At 41.2% G+C, this 19,210-nt stretch overlaps 2 protein-coding genes across 6 annotated transcripts; one reads left to right on the top strand and one right to left on the bottom strand.

Annotated features, from left to right (window-relative positions):
* Nucleotides 1-202: 202 nt before the first annotated feature.
* Nucleotides 203-13,953, bottom strand: LOC142903550 (rho family-interacting cell polarization regulator 1-like). 3 transcript variants are annotated; one of them, XM_076049246.1, is made up of 23 exons: nt 13,726-13,953; nt 11,883-12,019; nt 11,328-11,480; nt 11,175-11,253; nt 10,312-10,335; nt 10,040-10,093; nt 9,630-9,779; nt 8,712-8,775; nt 8,006-8,049; nt 7,320-7,445; nt 7,014-7,162; nt 6,724-6,850; nt 6,180-6,346; nt 5,422-6,091; nt 4,666-4,799; nt 4,305-4,413; nt 4,084-4,219; nt 3,703-3,864; nt 2,826-2,978; nt 2,250-2,446; nt 1,803-1,886; nt 1,590-1,680; nt 203-1,378 (listed from the first exon to the last, which is right to left on the bottom strand). In XM_076049246.1, the coding sequence occupies exons 2-23, from the start codon at nt 11,969-11,971 to the stop codon at nt 1,281-1,283; spliced, it is 3,060 nt and encodes a 1,019-aa protein (XP_075905361.1). In that variant the 5' UTR covers nt 11,972-12,019; nt 13,726-13,953; the 3' UTR covers nt 203-1,280. The 3 variants fall into 3 exon arrangements, with proteins under 3 accessions (XP_075905361.1, XP_075905362.1, XP_075905360.1); XM_076049247.1 differs by having other exon boundaries at nt 1,590-1,637; nt 11,883-12,022; XM_076049245.1 differs by having other exon boundaries at nt 11,883-12,022.
* A 1,018-nt stretch (nt 13,954-14,971) lies between these two features.
* dnajc24 (DnaJ (Hsp40) homolog, subfamily C, member 24) lies at nt 14,972-19,168 on the top strand. 3 transcript variants are annotated; one of them, XM_076049228.1, is made up of 5 exons: nt 14,972-15,021; nt 16,210-16,317; nt 16,870-17,005; nt 18,386-18,454; nt 18,959-19,168. In XM_076049228.1, exons 2-5 carry the CDS (start codon nt 16,216-16,218, stop codon nt 19,150-19,152), a joined length of 501 nt encoding a protein of 166 aa, XP_075905343.1. In that variant the 5' UTR covers nt 14,972-15,021; nt 16,210-16,215; the 3' UTR covers nt 19,153-19,168. The 3 variants fall into 3 exon arrangements, with proteins under 3 accessions (XP_075905343.1, XP_075905342.1, XP_075905341.1); XM_076049227.1 differs by lacking the exon at nt 14,972-15,021 and adding an exon at nt 15,056-15,469; XM_076049226.1 differs by lacking the exon at nt 14,972-15,021 and having other exon boundaries at nt 16,119-16,317.
* Nucleotides 19,169-19,210: the final 42 nt, after the last annotated feature.

Raw genomic sequence — 19,210 nt, forward strand, 5'->3', positions numbered from 1 at the left:
ATTTGTCAAAGCGACGGCTGAAGTCGTCCGACTTGACGGTGTTTCATTAAAGTATACACAGACACTCGTACCACATGCAATGCAGTACAACGTGTTATTAAAATGCTTGGAAGACCATCTTCCCGTTTCACTCAAGAACAAATCATTTCCTCCCTGCCAGATGGTGTCAAAACATACGGGACAAATGAAAATAAGGCAGTAATGCAGTAAAAGTGCTGTCCTTTAATATCTGTAATAAGCTGTCCCTTCATCAGCTTTACAGACAGCAAGACAGCGGTACTGATGTGTTAAATCTGCAGTCACGGATTCTCAATCATTCCCATCGAACCAGTCCACAAAATTCCAACGCTCCCTGAAGTGGTCTGACGGGTTCAAGTTTCATTTTGACTTGGAATAGATTTGTATTGTCTGATCATTAAATGGTGTTGATTTTTTGTTTTTTTTGGTTTTGTTTGGATAAGACGTCCTGCAGAGTTGGTAAAGGACCACAGTCCCAGGTGGCTCCTGAGTTCACCATTCAGGAAAAGATGAATTACAATCACAAAAAGATAATAATAATAATAATAATAATAATAATAATAATAATAATAAAAAAAAAAATAATATCACAAAATAAAAAGGCGGGAAATGTCCCCTTTCAACGCCACGGCAGGCCTCGGGGAGCGCAGAGGACGAGCGGAACCGGAAAGCAAGCGACTGATGTACCAGCCGTGATCCGACCCTCCATCAGTGGAGTGGAGGAACCAGAGGGGGCGCTGTGCTGCGCTGGACAGAACTAGTTCTTGCAGGAGGTTCGGTTTAAAACGTAAACAATATGACCAGTTTTAATTGGAAATACACCCATTAAAAACCATCTGGTTAAGCACTTTACATTCCATAATGGTGCAACAAAACACTCATTTATACCTCAGCATTATGTAGACAAGTGCAAGTCATCCAACTGTAACATGTAGATATCCTCTTTTTCCTTCTTACACTATAAATATTTTTATTTCATTTTTATTTATTTGTTTTCAATTCATACATTTTTCATTTTTTTGTAATTATGCATATTTACCCAATTGGGAGTAATAAACATTCTATTCTATTCTGTTCTATTCTAAATATTTCCCTTAATGTGAGAAGGTCACTGTATGAAGTATAAACAAGAGTAAAACAGCATCTGAGGCGGAGTCAGTGTGGTTCATCAGAGTCAGTGTGGTTCATCATGGTTGACGTTTACATTGAGTCCCATCATTGTGATTTTCTCTGTTCTGATCGGTTGCTGCCAGCTCGCTGCTCTAGAAGGCCGTGCTGCTCATGCTCGCTGGAGCAAAGAGTCTCTGGATGTTTCTCTGAGACGTCTCCACATGTCTGTGGGCCATCCTGCCCTCCTCACCTGCTCACACGCCACATGAACAAAGCAAAAGGTGGGAGGTGTATTTGTAAGTCTGAGGAGGAACTCAACAAAGAACAGTGGTGATTCATAATTTAGCATTGTTCTATAATATAATGTGGTGATGACTGGCTCCTGGCTACTAACACCGGGCTTGATGTGCAGCTAAAGATCAATGTCTCATTGCAGCCTGTGTGTGTTTACATGCTATTACCGAGGACTAGCAGTGCCTGCTTGGCAGCGTTGCGCACTTCCTCCTGATCTGTCGCACAAACATACACTAATTGGTCAATGCTTTCTTCAGCCTTGAATGACAAAAGTGGAAAGACAAATGAATACTGTGTATACATGCATACAGTCATTTTGTACAGGCATAGTTATAGATGTATAGTATAGATGAAAGTATCAGGGCTCTATGGGAACGTACCTTAATACAAGCCAAGGCTTTACACCCACAGATTCTGATGTCTGTGTTGTCGTCCTCCAGCAGCTCTAAACAGTTGACCAGTGCCTGAGGAGACACATGGTGTTCAATTCAACACAAAACTAATATGACAACAAAAACTGTTTAAAACTACTAGACTACTTCCAGCAATTGTAGGAAATTCTTTTCTCCAGTACCTCAACTGGTTTGGTTGCATTTTTGACACTTCCATGTCCTAGAACCTTCTTTAGTTATTGTTAAATCTTTATTTGTCAAATGTAGATTCTGATCAAAATATAATAACCACAGCTTAATACCACGGCACATGAGCGGTTACTCTACAACAATGGCTGATCTTTATTTCACTGGAACTAAATGAGCCAACATGTTAGAAAGGCAGAGACGCTCAGAATACCCTGGTCGTCCTCTTGTGACTCTGTGTCCTCTCACCTGCACTCTGAGCCTGGGCTGCGTCGCCACGCTCCTCAGCACAGCGCTCGCCAACACCGACACCTTTCCTCTCGGGTCTGTCAGCAGCTTTGAAACTGCATGAAGACCTTCTCTCTTCAGGCTGCACCGGCTGCAGCGCTGCAGAGCAGCAGCAACCACGTCTGGGTCACAGGAGGCCAGGCTCTGCACCAAGCCAACTGGCAAATACACAGCATCAATTATCATTATTATTAGTAGTAGTATTGTTGTTGTTGTTCTTATTATTACATAAGCTTCACACCCAGATGTGATCCAGATCTTCTCAACAGCCTCCCACACTCAGCAAATTTGACATCAAACATCTCAGGAGTAACATTTGATCACAAGATTGGAAAAAAATAATAAACCCTGAGGTTCCATGGGTTCTTCTCACTCAAATGGCCAGAAAATGACAATAAATAAAAGGCAGCCTGACACTGGTTTTGAAACAACAATGAGGTGTTTCATTAATTTTCATTATTATTTTTAAAGTGATGTAATGTATGTGTGTTGCAGAACCCATGTGGAGTTCAGTCACAGCACACATGCGAGCGATACCTTCTTTTGCCAGTTCACTGATGTGTTTCTCCACATCAGTGACCTTGTTGGCCTCCAGATACGTCCACAGCTGGAAGATGGTCACTGGAACGTCTCTGCTGCTCTGCTGTGGAAATCTGTCATTGAGCATTTTCTCCACCAGACGCAGGGATACTGGATGACACACAAAGCAAGCTAATTGTTTAAAAGTGAATTGATTTGTATGTTTTGTTGACCTGCTCAATGCAGATGTAGGGGAAGATCACAGCAAAGTTGCTTCTGTGAGACTTCAGGTGTATTTTAATCATAAGCCAGACTCAGATGAGTGACATCTCTGCCTTGAGGCTGCAGTTGTTGCGCTGACCAGAGGGGTTCTCCAGCGAGTCTCATCCTCAACTCTGAGTTCACAGCAGCAGGATGAACTCTGCTGAACAATCAGCGTCCACAACAGCTGATTGTTCATCTCTGAGTGTTCACACCTTGACTTTAGCACAACTAAACAACGTGGCACAAAGCCAATGCACTTTATAGTCTGAATTTGACCATATTACTAGGTGAAAAAAAAACACCTCCCATTACTTTAAACATTGATATTTAATTAGACATACACTGTGGTGAAAATAATGTAAAGTGCACTGAACACAAAACTAAATCCAGTTTTATTTTGGCACAAATACGTTTTTGGAAAACAGCTCAAAATAAAAAAGAATATAAGAACATAATCAAAACATGTGCTCCGTATTCTGCCACAAAGACTGGATCGACATCAATCGCATATATTATCCAGTCGGAATAAAATGGTGTCATTCAATGTGTGTGAGTTAATCATCACAATGACAGTATGTTTATCAATATATGACATGGCACATAAACTGAGAGCTTAGTGCAGACGTTGTACCTGTCTCAGCGGTGACGTCGGCCCTCTCAGTCATCATGGTTGAGTAGAGTGAAGACAGTGTGGCCATGAAGCTCTGAGCAGAGACACTGTAGACACTGCCTGGTCCCACACACTGCTGCCAGAGTGACGCAGCACCCTGGCACTGGGCCAGCTCTGGAATCACTGACACAAACACACTCACGTGAGTCTCAAGTTCAATGTAGAAAAAAGCTGGAAGCAGATTGTGCCAGTAGATAGACGGTGATGGTGACAAGAAGCTTGTCAGATTTTTTTTTTTTTTTTTTTTTTTTAACATATATTGCAATACGGATGTGAATGTGAAGCTTCAACAACATGGACTACTAGTCGCCTGGCTCATAGAAGCTCAGTATAAGTTCTTACCTTCAGAAGGATGTCTTTGGGAGTTTGGGTTGTCCTCCGTTAAATTTCGAATAATTTTGAAGAGTCCCAGCTCTCTTGAGAGGGCGTCCAGGGCAAACATCTCTCCACATCGCAGAGGACCAGCTGTACCCAGACGCTGAGAACAAAAAGTTTCCAGTATTAACACCAGAACACTGCAACATGTCTAAGAAGAGAAATAGGAACAGGTAGAAATTTTGTACCAATAGTTGTGAACTGCACTTCTTTAAGTGGACCACCAGGGCGCAGTCGAGGGAGCGGCAGCCTGTGGAGAGTTGTGACGTCGGGAAAGACGGGGTGTCCTGTCGGGAACTGTCCGAATGAAAAGCCATTGTCAGTTTCTTCCATAGACACACGATAGGCGAAGAAAGTTCCGTGTAACAGCCACATGAAATCACAGACTCTAAGGGAAGGTTGAGGAACTCCAGTGAAAGACTCAGACTTGTCCTCAGTTTATGAATGTTATTTATAGAGAACTTTACACCAAATAAATATTCTCAAAGTGCTTTACAGTGGATTAGAGCATTAAAAAGCTCAACTTCTCAGACCTTTGGTGGCACTGACCTGCCATTTTCGTCCTGCTGCGTGTTCTCCTCATCTTCCTCTTCTAAGTCTGAACTATTGAGAAAGTCAAAGCTGCCGAGAGCTGTTTCCACACTCAGGCTGGCCATGCTGAGCGACAGATTGCGCTTGCGACCCTGAGAGCAACACACACACCACCTCCTTTTACTAAAAGTCCAGGATAAGCTAACCCAAGAGCAGCAATACTCCTGCTGTGTGTTTTGCTGATGGTTTTCATCCAATCCAAGTGTCTTCCTTGAACAGGTTCAGGAGGGCGGCCGCAGGATTGCTGCTGTTATTTTAACGTGGTAACAATCGCCTGACCTGATGTTAACGTTTGGAATCAATGACTTATCCACTCAACCGCCTAGCTGTGATCTATGTAATGCTAGTTAATGTTTTGTCTTGCCTTACTGATCACCACTGTCAATCTCACCATATCTCACCACATCAACCTAGTAACCTAACCTAGTTACAGTTGCTTCAGTATGATTCATCAGTAGCTGTTCTCTGGCTGTTCTTAGCGAAGGGTCAATTGCAAACTAAACAGGACGTCTTAGATGTGTCCAAGTCCAATGACTGGAAATTGTGTCTTCATTAGAATGGTGACACTATGCAAGTGATGAAGGGTGTCTCTCTGATGCTACCTTTACCTGTTACGGCACTTGCTCTCACATGCTACTACCAGTACAACTATAATAATGTTGATGCAGTACTTTGACTCATGTCAAGGTTTTTTGTTTGTTTTTAAAATCTTACCTTGAGCAGGACAAGTAGCAGCTTCAGCTCGTTTTCCAGCAGGTGTAGCTCAGGAAACTGTCCTCTGTAATCAGCTAGAGAAGAAACAACATTTCCTAGGGCCTCTTCAAGATCACTGTCAACAGGACTATCATGTTCATTTGCTCCTGCTCCTGGAATTAAATTCTCCACCGATGCACATCTTATTTCATGCTTGGGTGTCCTGCTGCCCAGGTGACAATGTGTGTTTGTTTGTTCCTGACTGTGAAGGTCTGAATTTAAGCTCTTGCAAGGTTCCAGGACGGAGCTGAAATCATCTTGGATCTTGTCGTTTTCTTGCTGAATGTTGGCACTGTCATGTGATGTGTTTTGGTTGGAAGCAAAGATCATCTGTGATGATGAGTCATCAGCTGTGGCAGCTAAGAAATGCAGTTCAGGAGTTTTGCTCAGCTGCTCACTGTCACTTATGGAAAGCCGAGACGTTGAATGTTTTACCTCTAATAGTTCACCAACTGGCTCGTCTGCCATTACAATACCACCAGTGCTGCCTTCACTGATGTGACTCAAAGACCTGGAGCAGATTTTTGATGCATTGTTGGGCATCTTCACCACTTCTGGTGTTACTATGGGCGTCTGCCTTTCATCATTCTCCAGTTCTGTCAATGAAGTGAAAGTTCCTTTGTCCTTTTCCCTGTTGATCAGTTTTAGAGATTAGCAAACCTTTGCATGGATCAATGCAAAAAGGTGTATTTGAATGTTAAATATTCAACATTCTCTACCTTGTACACATCACTTGTTCTCTGGATGAGTCGGAACTCTGACTGTTGACATCCAGAGTTTCATCCAGGGTGAAATCAGAAGATTCCCTGACACAAAATGGAATATTAGGTTGTGAGAAGGAAGTTCCCATTCCAGCTGGCTGGATCTCAGGGTTCAGTAAGGCCATCTGTAGGAAACAAATTAATATGTGGACACATTGAGTCACAAGGAAAGAGACAAACCAAGCAAGGTTTTTTTTTTTTTCACTTGACACCTCCCACTCAATCTCCAAGAGCAATCAAGCCTATGAAGGATGGTGGCTTGTTTTGTTTTTTTTATCCTGGTCTGTCACAGAGTTTGGACGGTTAGGTTTTTTCCCGGGGGTTCGGACTGGCAATGCAGTAACTTGGAGTAATTCTTACGTTGACAACGCACACAATGTCTTTGTTGGTGCTGTTTACAAGTTTGAATAGTCCTCTCAGTGCATTTTGATCATTCATACAAATCATTTTACTCTGAAGTCTGTAACGGATACAACATATAAACAATCATGGAAGAACTTACATAGAAGGCTTGTTCACGTAGCGATGATGTTTCAGGTGAATTATGATTGAAGATGGCTGACAGTCTCTTACTGGCAGTTTTGTTGAAACTCGTAGCTACTGGCCCTGGCTCTTCTGTATCAAATGGACTGCAAGTCAGTGCAAAAGAGTTGTAGGAAATAAAGAATAAAAGAAAAATATGTTACACAATATAGACATGATAACAAAAATAAACCAACTGAGTTAATTGACATGACTGAGTTACAAACAAATAACAGCATTTCATCATTTCAGAGAATTGGCCAAACTTACATCCACTTCACTTCAAGACTAAGCTTGATGGTCCCAAGGTCATTAATATCCAAAGCAACCATCTGGGGTAGTGCAGCAAACAGGTCCTTAGTTTCACAGGAAACATTTCCTACAACCACATGATTGGTTAACGCCTTCAACTCTGTCACCTACGAGACCAAAGACAAAATGCTTGATGAAGCGGCAGAAGATAATTTGTCTGCAATATCTGGATAACTGAGAGTTGCTAAGTGATGAGCTATACATTTAAAAAGTGATGTCTGTAAGTACAGAATAAACTACCCCTTGGCAATGTGAGGGACAAACCTTGACAGAGAAGTACTCATTGATAAGTGGCACAAACACAATCTCCTCATTGTCCCACTCCTGCTTAGCATTGATCTCCACTTTGCCTCGAAGCCTCCAGCGCTGCCGGCCATACCTGATCAGCACCTGAACAAACAGAGGCGTGTCACAAAGCCTTCCCCCTCTGGGATCACACTGAAGGTTCTATGGATAATAACAGCAAGTACTGTATGTTAGCAAAGTTACCCAGTGAAACTAATAGAAACCATTGGAAAATCTTGCTACATTTTGCAATTCATTATAAGAGCACAGATAGAAGCAATAATACAATTTACAAACAAGGAATACAACTTATGATACAAAGCAAACCTTTTGGAAAACAGCTGTCCAATGCAATTATATAACTGGTTAGACCATAATCACATCATTAATTAGACATGTAGTAACTCAATGCATATGTACATGTGGTCAAGATGACCATTCAAAGTTCAGACAAAGCGTCAGAGAGAAGTGAGTGCCTCTCCTGTCAGATAAGCCTTAAGTCTGAGTTGATCTACTCTGAGAGAGGAAGCTCAGATATTTTACATTGTAAACTGGATCTTGCATCTCTTGGATGTCTTGGAAGGGAATATACTGTATGTTAAGGATGGGGTGGAAACCTTTTGACAATCTGTCAACAATCAAGAGGGAACAGAACATGGGTTTACCTCATAATGGTCACCAGCACACAGTCGGGCAAAACCAACCAGTCCTAAAAAGAAAAACACAATGGTGCTGAAGAAGTTCATTTTGCCTTGTGAACATACAGTAGCTCATGTTCCATTTCTTCAATGAAGATTGTTTATGTCAGTCGACAAAGCACAACCAAATGGATATTTATTGTGTCTCATCGAGTAGCTAGAAATACACTTTTTCAGTTGGAAAGGTATCATAAATGACTGTCACTTGCTTCCCAAAATTCCATCACAACCGACACCTAGAAAAATATCCACATTTTTTTGAGGGGGAAGCCATTTTCAGCTGCAACGATGACAAAGAAAAACACAAGCAAAATCCTGGAGGGACTGGTTAGATAGAGAAATCAATACACTGTATATAAGGACCCACCTCCCCCGTATGTCAATGTATGGACTACACTTGGACTAGAAGTCAGGATGGAGCAGAACTACCAAGGACACGAGCAGAGGTGGAAACTCGGTCTGTGTCTTCTGCTCTCTGAATTTAACCTCAGCAATTATCATGAATGTTGAATTGAAGTGCAGCGTCTTCTTCGGCATCATTTAAGCTTCTGCCCCAGTCATTAGTGTACAGACAGTAAGCCTCGACATTATTTCTGGTGTATTGTTTAATCATTTGAGTCGTCTTTCAGAAGACTGAACGTCTCATTCTTATGATCATCTCATTCATTCTCACCTTTCATCTTAATGTGGAACTCCCCCAGATGGTTCTCTAATTCATTCTCTAGCACACACATCTCCTACAAGACAAGTAACAGAAGAACATAATCAACAATCACACATAATGCTCATTTACATCTGTACTAAACTTACAGGTACTACCTGAAAAATTCGAATATCGAGTGAAAGTTGTTTTATTTTGGCAATTTAACATAAAAGATGAAAGCAACACATTTTATTGAGCCATTCCACGCAAATTGACATCTCAAGCAGTTCCTTGTTGTAACTTTGCTGATTAAGATTTTCAGCTTATTAAAACCACAACCCCACAAACTCAGAAAATTATTATAAAATTTGAGGGATTTTTTTTAAGCTGCAAGACCTGATCAGCAAAATCCAAAGAAATAAAAACTTGAAATATATTGATTTGCATATTATTCCTTTATATAATATGTCACATTCACCTTTTAAGTTGAATTGCAGAAATACAAAAACCTTTTCAGGTAGGTTCACCTATTCTAATTTTCTGTGTAGTACCCGTATATGTATCTATACTGTACATATGTTGATAAACCCACATGACACAGACTACTACTGCTGCCACTAATGAGGATGATACAAACAATATTAATTACCTAACGTATGGCATGTAATTCCTTCTCCAAAGACTGACGTTGGATGTAGAAAGAGTGAATGCGAGTGATCCAATCTTTTTGACCAAGCAATGAAACAGTTAAAGAGCCAAACAACACAACGAGTCTTCAGCTCAGTTCAGAGGTTCCACCAATTATTTTCATTTTCATGGCTGCTGTGTTGTGTTGAGTTACGCCTCGACTGGGAGGAGAGGATGCCATTGCTTCTGAATGCTTCGATACTTGGACATGAAGAAGCTGCGTTTCATCCATTCTATTTTCCCAACCCCCTGCCCACTTACTTCAGTATACTCTTTGTGTCCTTTGCTGGCCTCTGCTAGACTCTCTCTGGCCTCCTTACTTCCAGCAGAGGAGGTGTAAGCCTTCACCATCTTGCTGGCTCCATCTCTCAGTCTCTTTTGTAGGCAATAGGATTCATACAGTTCTTCAATCTGTGAAAAGGGAACGTTTGAGGGGGGGGCATACAGCAGTAATTTGGTTGTATTTACACATCTGATTGTTTTGATATTGCAATTTCAACTGTGTAACTGAGTCGGTTGACAGGGAAACAAATCATCTTTTTCCTATTCAGTCATGTTTGCTCTCTTTTGTTGCTTTATGTTTGATGTTGGGGGGGAGGGACGACTCAGCAAACAGAACATCTTCTATAAAATGCATATTTATGACATCACAGTTTGAATTAGAGCTTTACCTTACTGAGGTGAAACTCCAGTCGCCTGATGTGCCTCTCAGTCACCTTGACTTGCTGCCAAAGTGAGAGCAGAACTGAACTCAGAACAAATACAATTACAAAGACGTCTGCTCATATGTAGAGGTGATAGATGTGATCCTGTTCACTTTCAAGTAGCTGACAGCATGTTTTTAAAAATGTAATTCCTTCACATGTCATTTAGCAGCAACAGCATCATATAACATCAACATTGAATTGCTTGATGTGGAAAAAAAAAGAATTTAGTGTCTTACCTTGTCAAGGTCATAGAAGAAACCCTGAAAAAGGTGACCAATAGTAATTAATATTGCACAGATTAACAAAAATGGAAGCACACAACACAGCCTATTATAAATTGCAATACATTGATGTCTAATGAGACCATGGTTAATGTTTGAGGCCAAGCAGAAAATACATATTTGTAATGTTTATACATCAGCTTGGCCATTGTTTTGGAGGAGGAAGGTCCTCAAGTCTGCTGCCGCTCTGCATCTGTGTGAATTGTGAAGTGTGAATTTTTCTTTTAATATTTTCTAAGATGTTGTCACAGGAAGTTTTCTGGTTCTTGGACACGTCACTTTTTTACCAAGTTGCATCGACCCAATTCATGTTTGTAAAAATGTGAAAATGTTTTTTTTTTTTTTTTTTAGCTTAATTTCAGCATATTCCATGATTGCTTGACTTACTTGGACTGCTAATTGTATGCTAATTTGAATGTGGCTAATCAATGTTAAAGCTGAACTTGCTCATGTTATACTACTACACATGCTAGTAATAATGCCAGCAATGCTTATGCTAATTAAATTTAGTATCAACAATTATCTAAATTCCAACATTATAATATAGACAGTGTGCCAGTATTTAATGTGTATTGTGTTATTATTTTCAGTTTTACTCCTTGTCTGTTGTGTCGAGTCTGCATCAAATTAAAAGGAGCTTGAACGCTTCTTCTTGATTCATGTTCTGTGTGAATGGAGTTTTGCTTGCTGTCAGTTACACCTCAGAGGAAGACAGTATGAGGTCAGTTCAAAGCCACAGGGTGTACTGTATCAGTATTGAAAAGAAGATGAAAAGTACATCTGTCCTTCTTTAAGATAACAAGACAACAGAAACGTGCCAGTCTGGAGTTCCTCTTGGATCCTTTCATCTGTCTGCTGCAGTTGTCCAAATCCAATTGATAAGCCTGCAGGTAATCCCTGGAGAGAGAAAACACATGCATGTACAATAGGAGAGAACATCTAAAAGTTGCGTTCAGTGTGACAGTACTGACTGGATGCCTTTCTTCAATGCCATGTAGATCTCATCCAGTCGCTCAGGACGAGGGATTTTCGGGTGTGGGTTGGATTTGACTGAGGTGGAAAACATCCTGCTGACTCTGCCAGGCTTCCTGCGTGGACCTGGAGTGCTGAACACTGGGAAGTTCCTACAACATGAAGATGATCCGGTCGTCCCGTTGGTCAGTGTTGTACATATTAGCAGAGGGGATTTCCATTTCCTGCCACTGCCGGGCAGGCAGTGTCAAAGTGTCATTTACAGTGCATGATATTTTTGTTTGGTGGTGTGCCATGGGATTTTTTTCACTGTCAGAAATGTGTTGAAAAACACTCTACTACAGCATTTCTGGTACGACAAGACTGGTACGACTTTGTTGTTATGATTTGTAATGTTTGTAATAATTGTCTTTGTTGCTTCAGCCAAGAACCACATAGAGTCAAAAACAAACTAGAGAATCTTGTGAACTTTGCAGAGAGTTTTGCCGCTATTTTTCAATAAAAGGAAAAAAAAAGTTGTTGTTCACTCAGCAACACAACATGTGTAGATTTACCTGGAGGCCTTGTCACTGGTGTTGACTGCAGTGAAGCTCTGGCTCCTGCTGACAGGTTTGGAGGTGTGTGGTCTGATGGACAGCGACATGGTGGAGGTGGTTGTGGTGTTGGTGTTGTTGGAGGGACCATCAGTTCACTGCTGAGACCAGACAAGAGCGGAATGAACAACCTCAGCATTCCAGGAGACAAACCTGATAGTAATAATAATAATAATTATGATTATGATTATGATTATTATTAGAGAGAGATCAAGGATGGACAATAAAAGACTTTCTGAGCTCGAGATCGTTGTATGGTAACAGTAGAACAGAAGAAAGTTAGATGAGAAGTTTTATTGCTTGACGTAAAAGTCCACTTTGTTCACTATGATAGTTCACGTTTCATTATTCTTTCACCATTGTTAGTTTTTCCATTGAAAAGCTGAGCTGCCCTATGAACAATATGCCTCCCCCCCAGAGCAGGAAATGTCACAATCCTCCCACAGGAAGTGAAAAGCAATACCTTCCAGGAAATGTTGTTTCAAAAGACGTCAGACATCCTACAGTTGGTGGGGGGGGGGGAAAGCTACATTTTGCTGTGAATGTCAGTAACAAAGAAAACATTTCTTCACTATCTGGCACTTTAAGAAGAGTCAGTGAAGACTGATTCTAGCAGTCTAGCAGCTCCGTGTCTAGTGTCTAGTGAGAATGTCCACCCTGAGGAACTAAAGGCTCCATTCAGCAGCTTGGTTTTCAGCTACAATAGCCTGGAAGTCCTCCATAGATTTCCCTTCCCTTCCTTCCTGCCTGCCAGCGTTTGGCAAAAATGATGCTGCACTCACTGAATCATCTGGGACAGGAAGGCCAACCCAGAGCCCAAATCATCTTCTCCTTCAGTAGCTACTGGAGCAGGCACCACCACATATTCAAGCCTCCGGTACCACCTACTGTAAATGCGAAACACGCAGCCGCTAGTACTAGCACAGGAGCTAACAGTCACGTCAGAGTGCCAAATACAACTAAGCAGAGTCGCCAATCAGGTGGCAAACTTACTCACACATACTTGTTGTAGCTAGTACATAAAAACTACTGTTTTGTCTCATATTGTGCTTTATAATAATCAACCAATTAGCAAAATGACTCAATGATCAAGACCAAAGTGTGTGCTGGACACATCGAAGAGAAACTGCAACAGAACTATAGATCTCATCATGCCAGTATTGAGCTGGTACAAAGTTACAGCCCTGACTTGAACGCATGTCTGTCTCAACAACAGGTGAAGAGCAGGAGCTCCGTGTGAGAGACGCAGGTCGTGAAAGTGTCTGCAGCTGAGCTCAAGACTCTCAGTTCCAGCTGATCTTGTTTCTGTGATGGCATTGAACAAGCAGTTAAAGTAGCAGTAGTTCAATGAATCACTGAACACTGGTTAAATAGTGAGCAAACAGCCAGCCAGATGCAAATGTTGCCTTGTTGGCTCCCCCTTATGGCCAGTTTAATAGCTCTACAAAGAGACATTTGGTTTAGTTTATCAAACGTTGGGATTATTTCAGAATCTATCTAATGTACATGAATAATTCAGACCCGTGTTGGCCCGCTCTCTATTTTTTTTTCCACCTAAATCAGAGGTGGCAGTGGCCGAGAGGCCCTCTCGTGGTCTCCTTGAGCTGGTCTCCATGTGCTGGTCTCCATGAGCTGGTCTCCATGAGCTGGTCTCCAAGTCCACATCAGGGTTGTGTCAGAAACACAAAGACCTGTTTACCTTGGTGAAGAAAGCTCTCTGGCCCCTGTCTCCTGACACATTTCAACCTTTTAACCAACAACTGACTGAAAGTCTAGAAGACAGCGAGACCAGCAGTGTTCATACCTTCATCTCCGCTGCACTTGACAACTGGCAAAGACGATTTCAAGCGTCTCCTGCGATGGTTGGACACATCCAACATCCAACAGTCCTGCGGCCGTATTTCAAGTTGAAGCGCCTGTTAGCCTTATTTTCTTCTCAAAAAACTGTTTGCTTCCTTCCCAACAAGCCTTACTCAGAAGATCTGAGTGCCTCTTTTTTTCTATTCCCTCTGCTCACAGCTGGTCAGCTGGTTTTTACTGGTGCGAGAAGAAGGGAAGGAGAAGACGGAAAAGGGTGGAGCAGGAAATAGGATAAGGCAAGGGCCTCCCCTTTCCTCTCAGTCTTCTCCTTCCTGTCCTTCCTCCAATTGACTAAACTGTATTGAGTTAATAACACATTTATACCTGAGGTTTGTATTTATTTGTTGTTTTTTTTGTGAAACATTCTTTGCGATAACTGCACACATTTGAGTTCAATGACCATGTAACTTTATTCCTCAGCTAAATTTCCTTCAACGTCTGCTGTTCATGTTCACTATGTCAGTAAGTCCATTTTTTTATCTTGATGCTGAGGTTCAGATACCAAACATATCAGTGAATTATATATAAAAAAGGATTTATAACCAAGATATATAGAAATGTTCAGGAGGAAGCTGCCAGCTCGACAGTTTCATTGAGAATAAACAGCAGTGCTGAGTCGGCATGTCCAGCCGTTCAGTCAAGGACGGAATTTTGATTTCAGAGGTGGGGGGGACACGACTGGCCAGAGCCGACAACAATTTACAGTAGCAGATCGGACTCTAGCGATGATGAGCAACGCCTTTCTTTTTTCTTTTTTTTTCACCGTAGAGCACTTTCACTTTTTTTTGTTTATTCACACACACACACACACACAAACACACACACATACACACACACACACACACACACACACACGTATGTGTATATATATATATATATGAATAAGATGGGACTCTGCCTAAGTAGAATTGATTGATGTTGTGTTTCGTGTTCTTTGTGCGTTCTCAGGCATTTTGTATAGTTTTGTAAGTTTTTAAAGAATTCGGGAAAAATCTAAAGAATTTAGCTTTAGTTTTGTTTTCCTCTGATTTTGTATGTATACACACACACACACACACACACACACACACACACACACACACACACACACACGGGAGGTACACACTCGCACTTCGCACTCCAGCACAGTAGGTGGCGGTAATGCACCGATCAAGTTGAGTTGGCTGCCGTCCGCCTAAAGCGAGGAAGATGAAAAAAGAGGAAGAAGAAGAAGAAAAAGAAGAAGGAGAAGGGGGAGGAGGTAAACTCGCACTCTTCAAAACAACACCACCTGTGCAAATGTTTCTCCTGACTGCGACCCGCTGTTTGAAAAATGTCCGTATTGCCGCTGATTGGCTGCTGTTGCGCAGCGACGGTAGAGACGTGGAGGCGACCACAGTGGAGGCGACCACAGTAGATCCTCTCCTCTCCAAACACCTTCTGTTGCTAACATTCTCAGTGTTCGGAGGGACTCTGACTGGCACAGTGCTATACTGTATTTCCCCGAGGAGCCGAGCTCCACTTGCAGGGTTCCTGTCAGTGGAGATCAGTTGACAGCTGCTGCTCACCTACCGAGCAAACTTTGACATGACGTGGTCAGGAAGCAGGATGACGGCAAGCTGAACCCCTTCTCATCACATGCAAGGTGGACGTGTGAGATGCTTTTGAAAGGGAGACTTGCAAAGTCAACAGAACCGTGTCAGTCCACGGTGAGAACAGAATAAATCCAACTGACCTCGGAACGGTAAACGGGTCTCTGGATTCTGTAGTCTGCAAGTTCTTCACTTTCACAGACAAAAGTGTCGAAAGAGCGTCACGTGCAAAGAGTGTTTTGATTTTAAGGTCCAGTGTGTACAATAGGTCGTCCTATTACATACCATCATACCATCACAGAAGCATTTCATATTGACCTTCACAGTCTGGTTACTGGCACAGTGTTATTATTTACCTTTGAGGGACAGAGGAGATGTTTGGCTTCCAGACAGCCGCACAGGAAAAGATTTTCTCCGCTGTGAATACAGGTACTACCCGAAAAATGAGAATATCAAGTAAAAGTTGTTTTATTTTGGCAATTTAACATAAACGCAAATTGACGTCTCAAGCAGTTCCTTGTTGTAACTTTGCTGATTAAGATTTTCAGCTTATTAAAACCACAAACCCACAAACTCAGAAAATTATTATAAAATTTGAGTTGTTTTTTTTTTTTAAGCTGCAAGACCTGATCAGCAAATTCCAAAGAAATAAAAACTTGAAATATATTGATTTGCATATTATTCCTTTATATAATATGTCACATTCACCTTTTAAGTTGAATTGCAGAAATACAACAACCTTTTTCAGGATATTCTAATTTTCTGGGTAGTATCTGTATATGTTGTGTGTGATCAGTGCTTGTCATGCACCTGTGTGTGACTGTATATGTCTTTGTATGGGTTGTGTGTTGGACCAGCGAGGGATGTGTGAAGTACTGGAGAAGGACCTGTACGCCGTGTTGGGAGCTCGGCCCTCCGACTCGGCCCTCCAGCTCAAACACAGATACCAGCAGCTGGCTCTGCAGGTAAATACTCATCACTCTGCTCAACACCACATCAACCAGTGGAGTGCAAACCAGAGTTAATGAGATCCGTCTTTCTGAACTGTTGCAGAGGGAAACAACGTTTCACTTCTGTATATTCACATATTCACATACCGATGAGTACATGTAATACTGTGACAGTGTAATATTCATTAGGGATGAGCCAATACCGCTATCAGGCATCAGTCACCCATGTTCTAGAAAAACATGCTCAGGAATGTTGTTCAATTAGGAAAACAAACACAGAACATCTGTGGAAATATGAAAAAAAAAAAAAAAAATCAAAGTAATCCTATAATGTGTAATATAATGGTTATTAAGTACTCTGTATTGGTGAGTACTGAAATACAAGTACTCACACTCGACTCCCAGGGTCGCCCTCTGTGATCCCTCATCCAGTTCTCATCAATACCTCCATGGTTCTTTTCCATACGTTCATCACTACTCTGCTGCCCAAGTACAATTACAATGACACTGATTGATTGTGTCACGTGTCTTCATCCTGGTATTGTCATGCATGTTGGGAATCAACAGTACCACCCAGACCGTCTTCGACTGAAGGAGCCGTCGGCCGTGGACTCCACATCAGAGAAGTTCCTGGAGATTGAAGCAGCCTGGAGGGTTCTGAGTGACCAGAACACGAGGCAGCAGTACGACCTCCAGTGCAAAGGTAGGAGTGACATGAAGGTAAATACAACAACACAAATCAAAAAAGGTTGTCATCATTTTTCTTTTTTTTTTAACTGCAAAGTGTCAAAGGTCACGGTCCATCAGAAATAGTCACACTTGCAGGAAAAGGAGCAAATATAGTTTATTGTGAGACATGGACCATGTGTGTAAGAAAAGGCTGGCCGTTAACTACAGGATACAGGATTCACATTAGTTCCCATCATATATATCAGACTGGGAAATGACCAGCTTAAGATGATATGATAATAATAATATGATAATATGCTCATTGTCAACAGAAAATAAAGCCAAATGAAATGGGATCTTGTCTGAGAAGGAAATGATTTCTTGGAGGAACGAGGGATGTGATTGGTCGAAAACAGACTCAGCACCATGGTCGTGATGGGGACTGAAGGCAGAAGCATGACCAATATGATCAATATTATCAACAATATGATCAACATGATCAATATTATTCTCTTGTATTTTCCACTGGTGCTTGCTTATTTATTTTTACCGTGCTGTTTTTTATTATTATTATTTTTTTTTTAATTCTTTCTTTATTTTGAAAGAACAGGGAAATTGCACATTACAACAAAATAAAAGATGATACAGATTAAAGTATTTCCATTTTTTGTTGAAGTCCTGGTAACTTGCATTCCTGGGAAACTGCAAACTTACTCTGTAAAGCTGCACCGGTAGAATGACAAGCACTGCTTTGTAACAACATTTTGATACAAGTTAAATTTTATGAGATGAACAGTGAACAACAAACAAGAAGCGGAGGGTCAACGCACAGCTGCTGCCTCAAAAAGAAGAAAAATAATAACAATAATAATAATAATAATAATGATGATAAAAATAAATAAAATAAAAATGAATATACTAACCAAACAAAACTAAAATCAGTACATTAGAGGGGCGGGGCGACCCAGTAAGATCATGAGAAATCTGCTCTCATTGGGGTAATAAACAAAATCCATTTATTTCAGATTTGGTAGAACTCGTCTTGTTGAAATCTCAATTGAAAGGTCAATTTTTCCATCCTAAAAATTTCTAGGATGTTTTTATTTATTTATTTATTTATTTATTTTTATTTTATTTTGTGTGTCTTGGTTTTGTATCATTTTTATTTTCTCTTTCCTTTTTTTACATGTTTGAAATAAATAAACAAATCAGAGGCAAGCAAGTGGTCACGATAGTCACGCTTAAAAAGACAAGCAAACACGTCTTCCTTTCATTTGACTCTTTGTAGTCCGGGTCAACACACAAGTACATATCAGGAATAGGTTTCAAATACTAGTGTTAAACTCTGCCGTACAGTGTTAACCTCAGTGTAAAGGTGTATTTTAACTTCCTCTTGTCTGTCATTGATTCACAGCTCAGGAGCTGAAGCAGAACTGGCCGCTGGATTCTACCATCAGTGTGGAAAACATGCGCTGGGATCCAGGTGCAGTAGCTGCACTGCACTCACTGACACACAACGCAGTCGCACAATATGGGCTGTTTGACATTTCTCAGTTCTTTCACCAAACAGATCGACCGATAAACATTCACGTAGCCCTTTGCTGCTAATTATTTTCACGCACTGAAGCGACGTACAGTGAAGTCCATGCTTGCACACTAGTTGTCTAATGTGTCCTCTTGCTGGCCATCAAAATATTAGTACATTAGTTTCACAACGATATTTTCTCCCAGAGATGCCACTCAGTGGATATTATCTCTCTCTTTTTTTTTTATTTAACTCTGAAAGCCAAAGTAGATCAGCAGTTTGTGAAAAGGTCCCACAAGCCCCAACAACAATCTTCAAAATCATAAAAAAAAAAAAAAAAACTTTTGTTCCTGTTTTTAACAGCAGGTTTGTCTTCACGTGCAGGCGCTGACATGCATCAGTCTGCGCATGAAGAAGCAGTTTAGCGCTGTGTGTGCTCTAAAAGCCAGTGTTGTGTTGCAGAGAGGCGGATGCATACGGACACGTGTCGCTGTGGAGGAGTCTTCAGCATCACACAGGAGGAGGTGGAGGAAGAAAGACGGAGAGAGTGGAGTGACGAGGAGGAGGAGACGGGGCTCTATGTCTGCTGTGACTCCTGTTCTCTGTGTGTGTGCGTTAAAATCTCAGTAGTAGCTCATAATAATGATAACAAATAAAACACATGATTCAGCAAATACTGCACTGTGTGTTGTTGTCTCAGCCTTGTGTGTTCCT

The sequence above is a fragment of the Nelusetta ayraudi genome, unplaced genomic scaffold (assembly GCF_046127955.1).
Source record: "Nelusetta ayraudi isolate G7.1 ecotype Tasmania unplaced genomic scaffold, CSIRO-AGI_Nayr_v1 ptg000111l, whole genome shotgun sequence".
In the NCBI taxonomy this organism is placed as follows: Eukaryota; Metazoa; Chordata; class Actinopteri; order Tetraodontiformes; family Monacanthidae; genus Nelusetta; species Nelusetta ayraudi.

What these genes read in the sequence shown, in the direction of transcription:
- LOC142903550 (XM_076049246.1), bottom strand. Translation starts at nt 11,971, where the DNA reads ATGTCGCTGTCCATCAGACCACACACCTCCAAACCTGTCAGCAGGAGC. An exon ending in ACCAGTGACAAGGCCTCCAG is followed by an intron (nt 11,481 to 11,882) that starts GTAAATCTACAC and finishes TTCATGTTGTAG; the next exon opens with GAACTTCCCAGTGTTCAGCA. An exon ending in GTGCTGGTGACCATTATGAG is followed by an intron (nt 7,446 to 8,005) that starts GTAAACCCATGT and finishes CTGTTTGTTCAG; the next exon opens with GTGCTGATCAGGTATGGCCG.
- dnajc24 (XM_076049226.1), top strand. Translation starts at nt 16,132, where the DNA reads ATGTTGTGTGTGATCAGTGCTTGTCATGCACCTGTGTGTGACTGTATA. An exon ending in GTACGACCTCCAGTGCAAAG is followed by an intron (nt 17,006 to 18,385) that starts GTAGGAGTGACA and finishes ATTGATTCACAG; the next exon opens with CTCAGGAGCTGAAGCAGAAC. An exon ending in AAACATGCGCTGGGATCCAG is followed by an intron (nt 18,455 to 18,958) that starts GTGCAGTAGCTG and finishes GTTGTGTTGCAG; the next exon opens with AGAGGCGGATGCATACGGAC.